At 43.2% G+C, this 13,634-nt stretch overlaps 1 protein-coding gene across 1 annotated transcript; it reads right to left on the minus strand.

The window, feature by feature from the left end:
- Positions 1–11,186: 11,186 nt before the first annotated feature.
- kcna4 (potassium voltage-gated channel, shaker-related subfamily, member 4) lies at positions 11,187–13,298 on the minus strand (the record flags this gene model as incomplete). Its single annotated transcript, XM_083914916.1, has 1 exon — positions 11,187–13,298. One exon carries the CDS (start codon positions 13,296–13,298, stop codon positions 11,187–11,189), a length of 2,112 nt encoding a protein of 703 aa, XP_083771042.1.
- Positions 13,299–13,634: the final 336 nt, after the last annotated feature.

Genomic DNA, 13,634 nt, shown 5'->3' on the forward strand with positions numbered 1-13,634 from the left:
AGAAAGTCTTTGTCAAACCCGTCAAAAAAATTGAAAATATTAATTCAGACTAAATACATTTTTTTAATGGAAAAGCAATACTTTCATTCTGCACCCTTCAAAACGCCTCGTGGGTGTGTTATTATTTTATTTTTTTTAAATATATAGCTTTTAATACAGATTCTACATATTCAACCTTTTATATATAAATCTTTAAAGGGCTTAATATTGAAGTTATATTTTACAACAAATGACTTCTAAAGGGGACGTGTGGCTATTCACACTAAACAATCAGCACTGCTCCCAATAGACTATTGACCTCATCCTGTGAAGGTCACTTCTGTTTTTGCACTATTTGGACATATATACTCATATTTATTTACTCCATACTATATTATTACAAAACAAACAAAACAAGAACAACTGCACATATCATGTGAATATGTACATATGTCTATTTCTATTTCTTCCCCTTTTTAAATTTAACTTTATTGCTTATTTTTGCTATTTTTTTTATCTTTTATCTTATTTTGTAACATGTTCCTGCTTGTAATATTCCGTTGCTGCTGTGACAAACGAATTTCCCCGTCTGCGGGACATTAAATGTTTTCTGATTCTGATTCTGAAGTTCACTCTCCAGTGATCTCGGTGCGTGTGTGCATGTGTGTCTTCCCCACAGTGCGATCAGCATCTGTGACCCTTCAAAAGTTTACCGGACCAGCAGGGCGCCGGTCCTCTGCTCACCTGCTCATCCTCTCAGGGAGCAGGAAAGAAAACTTTTTTATGGTTGAGCAGCTGCTCCATTTAATCAAATCTCAAGCTTGTTTATAAAAAGCTGCAGCGCAGTGGGGTTTTAGGTAGCACTCTGGAAAATGAGGGGGGGGGGGGGAGCCTAAACTTGATATGACAAATCTTTGAAATGCTTACCTTTCCCAATGCCATAACAAATCTGTAATCCTCTGTTGCCCCAGATTGTCGTGTGTGACAGCAAACTTAATCAACATTTTGACCACACATACCTCTGTGGACACTGCAAGTAAATTTAACGGAGCGGTACGCCTCATTCTTTGTAAATATTGATCTATACGTTTTTATTTTATACTCACAATCATTGTGTAGCCTATAAAACAAAATCAGCACTTCTCTTTTAAACATGCAACAACTGCTGTTTTTCTATTGTAACTGCGTAAGCATACAGAAGCAGCTGGTTTTTCTGTGGGTGGAGAAACTCAACTCGGAGGCATACGTGTGATTAGCAATCCAATCTACACGTCAACAATGAAGTACATTGGAGGGTACAAAGAATCAGGTTGCTATCCTTCAATAGAGACATTATGTAACAGCTACATGGAAACCATGAGCTGGTTTAAACTTACACCGGGGCTGTAATCCCAAGTCTGCTTTATTAACTGCTCTCGTCAGACTTGGCTGTGAACATCTTGTTTATGTGCAAAATGGGACGTGACAGTCACACGATGGACTGATGCGATTTAAGATGTTACCATGAACAAGTCAATTTGTGAAGTTGTCCAGTTTGTTACACAGCACATGCACTTCACAATGACAACGGGGGCAAGTTTACCATCAAAGTTAGTAGCAGTCTTTGAAACGATACATCCTTGACCTCAGATGGAGGTAAACAAACACTTTATTTCTTTTTTTTGCTGTCTCAAATCACAACTGTCTGAATTTGGCAAATGGACTACATTTATAAAGGTTTTTTATTATTATCTTATATTCTACAATTTATCCTCTCCTTCATCCCTTTGCACATGTAACAGACCTTTTGATGCACTTTTGTGTTTGCAAATGCAGAATTTAGACAAACAAATAGTTTAAAGTACACCAACAAGGTAAGTGTATAAATACAATTTCAAATGTGAGAAATTATTGCTAAAAATATGGCTCTCTATTCGTCCCTTGCCTGCCCTAATTACCCGTACCGTACTGTGACACCACAAATAGAGAAGCATCAAAACTGAAGCGGCAGCTGGCGACCAGGTTTTTGCAAACGATGGCTCACTTGACCGCTGTCACCGTGGCAGCCTGGACAGGAGGAGCCGGGGACTGAATAACAAACCCTGCAATCAGTGGTTTTTAATGTTTCCATCCTTAAGCATAATAAAAAGTTAAGAGATCCAAGCAAAATGTCAGCATCCTCACTGGTTGATGATTCATGTACTGTAGAAATAAAGATTTAATATATGACTTGTATAATTTTAACGTAAACCTGTTGGGCTACTTGGCTTCTATTGTTGTTTGTATTTTAAAACAGTTCGTTTTAACAGATGATGTTTTTTTTTTTTACATTACTTTTTTGGCCTTTTCATGCCTTTATTTGAGGACAGCTTGGAGAAACAGAAGTGAGAGAGAGGGGGGCGACATGCAGCAAAGGGCCGCAGGTGGGAATCAAACCCAGGTCGCTGCGTCCAGCCTCAGTACATGGGGCGCCCGCTCTAACCACTGAACAACCAGGTGCCCCAGAGGATTTTTTTTAATGAAAACTAACCAATGTGTTTGGTAAATGTCATGATGCCTCTGGGAACTTTGCTAGATTATAAACTATAAAAGAGCGAGACAGACGCTAATTTTGGCCGGAACTTGTAGTTAGTTAATTATTTGCTCATTGGTTTTGGAGTTAGTAGATTAGCTGAGGGGCTTCAACTTTAGCCCTGGATTTTTGTGTCTATCCAGTATTAACATAATTGTTTTTTGGCAGCATTGAAAGTATGCGCTCCTGTACCCATGAATGGACTATCACTGAATTACTTAAGAAAACTGAAAGCTAGCTTACTGCGAGTGGACATGCTAGTAGCCTAATTAAAAACATATAAACACACTTTTAAATCCATTTAAAACTATTTTGCTTTAGTGCTTTTAGTTATAGAAGGGCCTCCATTATCCAAACTCTTTAAATCCAAAGTGTGACAGGTTTGCAAATTCTAATTATAGTTGCTAAGCTTGGATTGGATGATCTCTGTTCAACTTGGGAGGGTACACTCTGTTTGACGCCCGGTCGGACTGATTCGGACATTTGCGCTCTCACATACACCCCTTCTGGGTAAATTCTAGATAATGTCTGGTTTTCAGTGCATGCTGTTTTTAAAGCCTGTTATCTTCGTCTCTCTCCTCGCAGCCTTTGGCTCACTCTTTCCCCCTGCGTTCTCCGACCAATGGGTTTGAACAGCAGCTCGGCTATAATCAGGTCAAACTGCCTTCTTGAGTTGAAATTGATGAATGAATGCCGTACTCTTTGAACCATTTGTTAATGATTTTACAAGAAGATAGCTCGGGCCGGCTCGTTTTTAAAAGGGCCAACAATTATCGTAAATACTCACACGATTACAACAGCTGGGGTCGTGTATCGCGTGTGTTGGCAAAGCAGCTAGCTGACAGCCCTTTATCAGGCCTGATTAATGTATTGGCAAGACAGATGAATGGACGTTCCAGCCTCATGTTTTCTCCAGTCCACTCTCGGTTCTTTCTTTTTTTCCGTTTCATGCTGCTTTGGTTACTTCCAATGAAAAGATTTTATCAGTGAGTCATGACCGCTACGAAAATGACTTGAAACATTACATGTAAGAACATTTTGTTGTTCCAGTCCATAATTTTGCTTAATGATTTCTCCAGGCCAAATTCTTAACATTTAACCATGTATTTTTTTGTGCTGATACAATGTTTAAATCTCCTCCTCACCTGTCTTGATTCCACTTGTTTTGGCGGATTAGACCTGACGGTTTGAGGGCATGTGCACATTGATTGACATTCTCTCTCTCCTGTTCAGGTGGCACACTTTACACCGCGACACTACTAATAAGCATTGAGGGAATGCACAACATGGTATTACTGTACACAAAAGACACACAACAGCAAGGATTACCATGTGGTGAATGCCCTCCTTTATTATCCACACTTTTTAAATCCAGCCTCTTGTGTAGGGATGGGAATCATCAGATTTTATTGATACCAACGCCATTATCGTTTCTGCTTATCTGTCCGTTTCTTTCCCTTATCGTGATCAGTTTTCTGTGCCTACACAGGGTTTTCTGAGTCTGTACACAGTTGAAATAAGTAGTAATGTCTGAATGAAAGCTCAAGGAATGGCAAATCCATGTGTTCAACCCTCAGCTCAGAAAACGGTACCTGATGCTGAGAGAACTTTCTTTTTTATGACTGATAAGCTAGCCTTGTGAGACCATCCTGATCTCGCGAGCTCCAGGGTATTTTACTCGCAGATCAGTCTGGTGACGTACGACGGAGAAAATTTGGAGCCGTTTGCAAAGAACGTCCAATCAGGTTGGTTTTGAGGCGGGTTTAAGTGTGCCGCAACGAGTAACGACTGTTCAGTGTAAACAACATGGCGGCTTCCACGGATGAGATGAGCGCAGCTATTGAGCAAGTTTTATCAGTATTAGAGAGGATTCCTTCTCTAACAAAGAGCAAAAAAACGGCAGAGGATGCTTTTCTCTGAGGAAAAGATGCAAATATAGTTTACCGACATGGTGTTTATTTTCTGAGCTTTGCCTTGACGCTCTGTTAGTACGACAACTCTTTGTTGACCTGATTGGTTGAATTTGCCTGTCTATCACCAAGAAAGGTGTTGATAGACGGATGGTTTATCCAATCAGCAACCAGTATTTTCGCCCCTTCCCAAAAGATCTCCAAATGAGAGTTCCCAGATGGATATGCTGAGCAAATGCAAATCGTGCGAATCAATCTTTCAGGTGGACTCAGGTTACGGCTAAGGCTGCCTGTGTAAAGCTGTACTATAACGCCCCCCTGTGGAACATTTCTTCCCCTTCACCATGACTCCTTCTCGTTGCAAGTTTCCAGTTGCGTAGACACGAGTTTGATGTCATTGGTTTTCGAATGCACAGCTGTCAGAATAACTGGCGGGCATTGTTAAAAGGAATCGATAAGCTCGGAGGAATACGATTCTGTTTTTTTATCGGTTTTCAACTGGAACAGGTTCTCGGTTCTGCTCTTGTGGCCGAATGAGTATTACAACAACGAACAATTAGAAAAATGATCCCACCTGTCTCACAGATTAAAATAAGAAGCTAGAAAAATTATCCTGGCAAAACCTTTTTTTCACCGTTGACTACCTTCATGAAGGTCATAATGTTGAGTTATTTACGTAAGCTGTTTTAGAGAACTGTTGATTCAACTTTATGGTATTTTATCAGGCATGTGGGGCTTTTTAATTGCACTGTGTTTTAATGGTAGGGGATTTTAACCTTCATTCCTATAAACTCTCTAAATAAGACAACACATTTTAAATGAACAAACTCCTGCCTTAAAAAGAAACATATAGTTCTACAAACATTATCCACAAAAACTGAACATTATAACTTTCATGAAGGCAGGAATTATTGCTGTTGCATTAGACTGCATCAGTTTGGCGAGGAGTACAGGGGTTGATGTCACAGCCATAACTGTATACTTTAAGTATCATCTTAACTCAAGCACTGTATTTATGTATGTTCTCCTTTTTTATGTGTGCGTTACCTTTAGCTGCAGACCACATGCTGTCCAAAACCATGCAGGTCGGATAAATGGGAACCTCTAAATTCCCATCAGGAGTGAAAATGAGTGTAAATGTGCCTTTCTGTCTTTATTTTAGCTGTGAGTTTCCGTCCGCCTGTGACCCTGAACAGGAATAAGCCGCAGCAGAAGATGGATGGATGTCTTGGCTGCAGGTAGGAGTCATTTTCTGAACGGCTAAATTAGCCATTTGTCAGCAGGGTCCGCTGTGATTTTGACCTCTGGTTTTCAGCACAATTTAGCTGCTGTCATGCAGAGAAGGTTGCTTAAATCCAGAAGAGTCACATAATGTGGACTGTGGGTTGCGAAGTGCCTAATTTGTAAATGTAGTTGCCAGTGTGATCACCACAGTGGAAATCCTGAACACTGCTCTGTTACATTTAACAGTTTGAAAATATCTGATTAACTCTGAGACGAGGAGTATTGATTAATTGTTTTTATATCTTGGTATTTTAGGGACTGTTTTCCTCTTCAGTTACAGATCTCATCCTGTTTCATGCGTTACCCCCGTGGATTCCAAAACACTGCAGAGAGGCTACACACTGTGCCACATTTTTCACAATTGGTTTAGTTTTTAATTTGTGACTTTTTACAAATCAACTCAACCGTCCTCAGAAAACATCAAGCAGACATGGATTACATACTAATGAAAGGAACTTTATAGAAGTTGGGTCGCCTCCAGGAGAGTAAACGTTCAAGTTAGATGATTGCAGGACAATAACACCGCAGGTTAGAGCCCCTATTTAGCCCACACACACTCATCACACTGGATAAACAACTAGCAAATGTTTGGTGTTTTAAAGTCCCCCTGAAACGGAAGTTGGAGCGTCTTTAGCTTCTGCAACGTGACGTTTTGCCCAGTGAAACACATCTCTTTCATCTCGCTCCGTATTGCTCTGTTAGCTAGTACGACCACCAGTCGACCACAAACGTGAAGTGCGGTTTTATATGACCGCTGTGGCTAGCTAGCTGCCAAAAGTCCCAGTTGATTGGTTTAACGCCCCTGAGTTCAGGATGAGTCATCCAACATTGGAAAGTGTTTTACAGAAAGAGAAGAGAGATAAATGAACAGTTAACATGTCAACACTGGGATTTCAATGAGTCAAAATACTGATTGATTAGCAAAACTAGTGATTAACTTTCTGTTTATCGTTTGACTCACTTGTACTATTATTACACAACCTAGTCTGACATTATGTACCACACACTTTATTCCCCCCTCTCCTCCTTTCGCAGGCAAAGAATACCTTTTGAGAAATAACCATAAATAACCCTGACTTTGTCACATGCCCCGGCCATATGGTCTAAATCTGCACTACAAAGACTCGCCATGCATGTGACAATGGGACGCTATGAAGAGTCCAAACCATTCAGCTCTGTTCTGTGGCTCTGGATGATACAGGCTGTTTTCACAGTCAGCTCAGCAGCTACAGGCCTAAGAATATGCCTGACCCACACACTTTGCTTGAAAAATGTTTTGGATTGCGCCTCTTGCCATAAGCCACATTATGTAAGTGTTAAGTGTTAGGTATCAAGAGAAGCTGGCTCTGTCCCAGGTGTGTGTGTGCGTGTGCGTGTGTGTGTGTGCGTGTGTATGTGTACGTATGTGTGTGGTTGTGGGTGCAGGTGTTGAAAGTATCTTGTATGAATAGTTCCTCTGAGGGTAAAAACACAGTGTCATATTTTATCACATGATGATGCAGTGATTAAGTGCTGAGGAGCACTGATGGAGGGAGTGACGGTGTGTTAATGAATATCTATTGATTGTGACAAAAGTTGTCATATATTGTGAAATGTATTGTATCTTTTGATTATTTTAGAAATACTCAAACACACACCGCAAAATACTTCCAAGTTACATTTTGGGTTGTTAACTTTTCTGAGAGCAACAATTATGTTTTCTCAACTTTTCCACACAGACGACAGTTTCCAGGGACTCTGACTCTCATGACCCCAACAGTTCAGATTAGGGTTGGGTGATGGGATGAAAATATCAGCTGTCAGCGCTCGCTGAGTACATCGCGAAGTGTTAAAATTTGCCTCAGCATTTGGAGCTGGTATATTTTACACTTGTTTACATGCAGTTCAAAAACCTGATTATATTCAGGTTAACGCCATACTCTGGTTTTTCAAACGCCAGGTAAACACCGTACCCAGGATAAAATCTGAGTTTTCATATCCCTATTAACAGACCTAGATAACTCCTTTGGTACCCTGATTATTCATGCATGTAAACAGGATTCCCGTATTATGATAGGGTTTTGCGTCTGCGAATGCTCCACTGGTTAAATAGCCCCATTCCGTGGCACTGGTTTCTGAACTGGAAATAGAATAAATCCAGAAACAACAACAACAACACGAGCTTTACCTTTAAAAACCGAGGGAGCACTTCGCAATTGCAACTAACATCACTTCCATGAAGACCCGTTTCTGTCGTAATTCTGTCCAAAAGTCGGCCATTTTCCCCCACTTTCCAAATTGTTGGGATTTTGACAAAGGTGAACTAGAAGAAAAGCTGTTTTCCAACCAGTTTTATGTTGGCAGAGCGCCACCTACTGTACCGGAGGTCGAGTCACTCTCGCCATTTTCCCATTCTTCCTCTGCTTATGTAAACGTCTGGAACCTCAATAATCTGATTATTCCTTTAACCGAGGAAAGACCCTTTTTGGGTTACTGGTGTCCATGGAAACACTCTGACTGTGAACTAAGGATTTCAACCAAACAAGAGTTGGTGGTTTTTGAAACAGTGGGAAGACTAACAAAGATGGTTTTGTAAATTAGGTATTTTTCCTTGATGATTATCTGCAAGGTAAATTTACTGTTTTTGTTTTGACTAAAGCAGAGTTGGTGGTTGTTGGAACATTAGAAATATTACCAAAGACGGGTTTGGTGGTTTATTTTCCTGAAGTGTGTTTTAATGAGTCAACCATGCAATTACGCTAACGTCTCAGTTCGGTGAACAACAGAAACATGAATTCAGAAGGTGCACAGTTGTATAAGTGGAATCATATGCCTTTCCTTTAACGTTAGTGAGTTTATTGTTCTAATTTATTAGCGTAGCGAATTCGCCGCTCAAACACATCCGCCAGGTGATGGGGGTTGCCGCCTCACACACCTGGGTGAATATATCCCCAGTTGCCGGGTGCTAGGATGACGGTTTTGTGTATTAAAAAAATGCTGACATATTTTAAAACCATAGTTATTTTTCTGTTCTTGTATTACTTTATTGAATATATTCTTCGGTGATGTGGGACAGTGATGATTTAAAGACCCCATCCACAGATGTTGTATACATATAAAAAAAAATAAACATGGAAAAACTCTGCTTTGAATATTATTTTGGGCCTTGTTTGTTTTTTCCCACAAATACTTTAGTTAGCCATCTTAAAATGGCATCTGCTCCTTCATCATTAATAAAAACCAAGAATCGATGAATATGCTGCTGTACGAGGATGCATCTTACTCACTCTAAGGTCCATTCTCAGTGTTTGTGAACTGGAGGCTTCAAGTTTCCCCATCACACTTGTGTACGTTTCATACTGGACCACCATTGGCTTTCAAACTAGCAATGATGTCACAAATCCTACTTGTAGGGACATAAACTGAGATTTAAGGTGAGCAGAGAGAAAAAAAGCTCCTCCGTCAGCAGATCATTGTGAAATCAGCCTGTTAGTGTCACACTCTGCACATCATTCTGCACACTGAAGCTCAAACATCCAATCAACACATTTTTGAAGTTTTTGGCCGTTTTATATCTGGAGCACAACGTGTAAAAATGTAAGCAGCAAAAAAAGCTCTTTCTTTTCACAATTAAAATCATAAAAGTCACGGTGTAGGGCGATAAACGCTGTGAAACATTATATTCTGGCTTCATGTGTCACATGTCCTCATGCTACACCTGCTGTGAAAGGTGAGAATAGCTTATACCTTAGGCCACCTATCAATAAGACAACTGAGTAGCGGAGACAAAACAAGTAAACTTAAATAAATTAAACTAAAATCAATGAAGACTGTCCAACAAACCAGCAAGTAAACTCTGTATAGCTTAAGCATTGCTGTCAGAGCTGCTGAACTGCATCCTCTCAGACACTATTAATGAGCCACAAAATCCTTTGTGGTAAATCTTCCCAAACCTTTGGCACAAGTTCTTAGCAGGCTGACCTGATGCCACCTTTAGATAATTACATCTATTATGAATGAGAAGGCGTTTGTAATGTTGTTGGCTTTTAGACCTGAGTGTAGCATAAACGCTGTGCAGGAGAAACATTAACTGGTCACATGATGACTGAAATGAGGCCAGCGTCCATCTAGAGTATTTTACACATGCTTCATATCTTTGGTCTAGGGCACAACCAAGTGTTTAAAATAAATGCTAGGGTGAGATGTTATTAAATATGCTGCATGTCTAAAGATGGTGCAGCATTTGTTGTATTTGCCATCTTTCAGGAGCATTATTGGCTCTCTCCCACGACACCGGGAGTTGTTTTCATCATCACTGGATAAAAATCACTGTCACACACAAACTGCAGGCTACATACCTTGGAAGACATCCACATCCTGCGGATCCTCTGAGCTCGGAGATAATCATAGTCCTCTTGAGGAAAAAAAAAATATTTGTGCACGAAGTCCAACGGACAGGAGAGGCTCCCCTCCTAGGAGTTTCCACAACAGAGTCGTTTTTGCTATAGCTTTCCATCTGCGTCCGCGTAAAGGGATATTGTCATTTTGAGGTGGTTTAGATGAAACTGGGGAAACTGGAGTCGTCAAGGCTCCAAGCCTGTCCATACAAAACCTGACGGGGCAAGTCATTTCTCCAGCCATTTATAACTCTGATGTTTCCTGTGCTTAGCTCTCATAGTGGGTCAACAACACAAGGCTTTCTGTGGAAAAGAATATTTGTGTAGATGTCATAGAAATAATTCTAGCCCTGGTTTATTGGATGACTGGTAAATGCTATGTCTTATTGATGAGTTTTTGTCCATATTAGGTGTTGGAATAGTAACAAAAGTATTTTCCTGTCTCAGGCTTTTCCTTTATTAGTGTCCAATTTTTATTGGCAGCGCATAAAAGAGGTTATTAATATCCTTAGTTTGCTCTCTTTAAGGAAGTTACTCAAACATTCTTCAGCTAAGTGGTCAGAGGATGACTGAAGTACTGCCATGTGCACGGCCTACAGTTTCTATCTCTGAAATAAAAATCATCCAAACCCAGCGCGGAGTCTACATTAGTGCAAACAAATGTTACTTTATTGCATAACAGCAAAACGACCATCCCTACCATTTATGTTATTGACAGATGAAACTCATAAAGTGCGAATGCATAGCCTGTCTGTCTAGACTTTTAATTGGATGTCAGATTTGGAAGCCCCTACAGGTTCAGAGTTAATTAATCAGCCTATTAGGCAAATGTTGATCATACTTGTTCCTAAAGGTTGTGGAGAGGATTTAGGACTTGTTCTGAGATGAAGAGAATGAAACATTTAACCTGCCAATTGGTGACCCGTGCCTTTGTGTGTGTGTGCTGTTTTGTGCGTGTGTGCATGGGGGCTCTGAGGCGTGCGTAAAACTTGTTTTAGGGGGACCACCTGCTCTTGGGCATACAGTATCTTTATAGGGCGTATTCTTTAGGAAAAAAACGAAACAAAAACGAAACTCTACTTGTAATCACACGTCAGTCTGAATGGATTTTGAGTTAGTACTGTTTCTCCTGCCAATGTCTGTGCCGTTTCCTTTACTGGGGCTCTTGTCCAGCCCGCAAAGCGACTCCGTCACCCCCTCCTCCATCTCCATATACTCCGCTTTGTCACCCAGCGAGGAGCCAGAGGTCGAGCCTTTGAATTTCCTTAAAAAGTCCGGGAAATACGGGCAGCCCGGGGGCATGCTCTCCACCGCCGGCGTCTGGTCGTCGTTGTCCGTCTCCCTGTGGTAAAAGTAGTTGAAGTTGGACACTATGACAGGCACCGGGAGCGCGATGGTTAACACGCCAGCGATGGCGCAGAGGGAGCCCACTATCTTCCCACCGACAGTAATGGGCTTCATGTCACCGTAGCCCACCGTCGTCATGGTGACCACGGCCCACCAGAAAGCGTCGGGGATGCTCGTGAACTGAGAGGTGGGCTCGTCCGCCTCTGCGAAGTACACCGCGCTGGAGAAGAGGATGACACCTATGACCAGGAAGAAAATGAGGAGGGCCAGCTCCCTCATGCTGGCGCGCAGGGTATGACCCAGGATCTGCAGCCCCTTGGAGTGCCTGGACAGTTTGAAGATGCGGAACACCCTGACGAGGCGGATTATTCTCAGGATGGCGAAGCTCATCGCTTGCTGTCCGTTGCCTTGGTGCTGCGCCAGGTCCGTGCCGAGAGTTATGAAATAAGGCAAAATGGATACAATGTCTATTGAGTTCATAATGTTTTTAAAGAAAGCCGGTTTGCTCGGACTCGCGAAGAAGCGGACTATAATCTCAAAGGAGAACCAGATGATGCAAACCGTCTCCACGATGAAGAACGGGTCGTTGAAAGGAGTAAATCCGTGGTCAGGTTGAGTGGAGGAGTTGTGTCGTGGCTGTAGATACTCTTTATCGTCCCTGAACTCCGGCAGCGTCTCCAGGCAGAAAATGACAATAGAAATAACTATAACCAGCACGGACACGACCGCTATACCCCTGGCAGGGCTCGAGCTCTCCGGGTACTCAAACAGCAGCCAAATCTGGCGCTTGAACTCGTCCTCCGGCAGAGGCTTTTCCTCCTCTTTCACAAAACCCTCATCCTCCCGAAACTTGAGAATCGCCTCTTCCCCGAGTTCGTAAAACTTCACCTCCTCGGAGAAGATGTCAAACGGGACGTTGGCTGGTCTTTTCAAACGCCCCCCTGACTGGTAAAAGTAAAGAATGGCGTCAAAACTCGGTCGGTTCCGATCGAAGAAGTATTCGTTCCTCAGCGGGTCGAAGTACCTGATTCGCTTGTCGGGGTCTCCCAGGAGAGTGTCCGGGAACTGAGCGAGAGTCTTGAGCTGAGTTTCAAACTTCAGACCCGACACGTTGATGACAACTCTTTCGCAGCAGCCGCACTCGCTGTAAACATTTTCGTACCCCGACTGAGGGCGCCTGTCAGTGAGCGACACGGTCTCCTCCTCATCATACATGTTACACAGAAAACTCGACCTCTTGCTTGCCCGGTCCCCCTCCTCCTTCTCCTCCTCCTCCTCCTCTTCCTCCTCTGCCCCCTCGGCCTCTTCCTCCTCTATCATGATGTCCTCCTCGGATCCGAGCAGCGCCAGCTCCGAGTGGCGCAGGTCCCCGCCGAGAGTCGTCCGGCTGCGTCTCCACCGTCCGCCGCGCTGCTTTTTCCGCTCTCTGACAACTCTCTGCTGCTCGGGCTCCTGCTGGTGTGGCGGCTGCGAGGAGGAGGAGGAGGAGGAGGAGGAGGAGGAGGAGGTGGAGGAGGAGGGGCGCGAGGCGGTACCGCTGCTGCTGATGTTGGCGTTCGTGGAGGAGGCGGCGCGACACTGATGCTGGCGGTTGTTAAGGAGATGAGCGCTCGAGGAGGAGGAGGAGGTGGAGGTGGACCCCCCTACGCCACCGCAGCCACCGCCGCCGCCGCCACCACCACCACCTCCTCCTCCTCCTCCCTCCCCTCCGGACCCACCTTCGGCAGCGGCCGCAGCAGCCGCCGCTTTCGACTGGGTTGCCTGGCGCTCCCTCTCCCGTGCGCGGGCTTGGGCATATCCATACGGCAGGTGACTATTGCACCCGTCCGCACCCACCATGGCAAACTCCATTTTAAGTCAACGAGCGGTTCGGTCCGTGAGCTTTACGTTACGGTGACCGCCTCAGGGCGACGTGGATGCAGGCCAGAGGATAAAAGTTGCAGGTTGGCGCGCGCAGAGAAAGACAAAATGAGACATCAACCGGTTCGACCAATCAGTTGTGAATGTGAGAATGTCAGAATAACAAACACACCTCAATTAGGTCCATGTTGAGAGGCAGTCCATGTGGCTACTTACATGATAGGAGATATTGATCAGCCTGTCTTCCTGTTTAGGCACAGGCCTCCAATATTTTATGACATCATTACCATAACAAAAAAAAAACCGTGAGGGCCGGTGGCATAGCCT

Source organism: Echiichthys vipera (assembly GCF_963691815.1).
Source record: "Echiichthys vipera genome assembly, chromosome: 1".
NCBI classification, from domain to species: Eukaryota; Metazoa; Chordata; class Actinopteri; order Perciformes; family Trachinidae; genus Echiichthys; species Echiichthys vipera.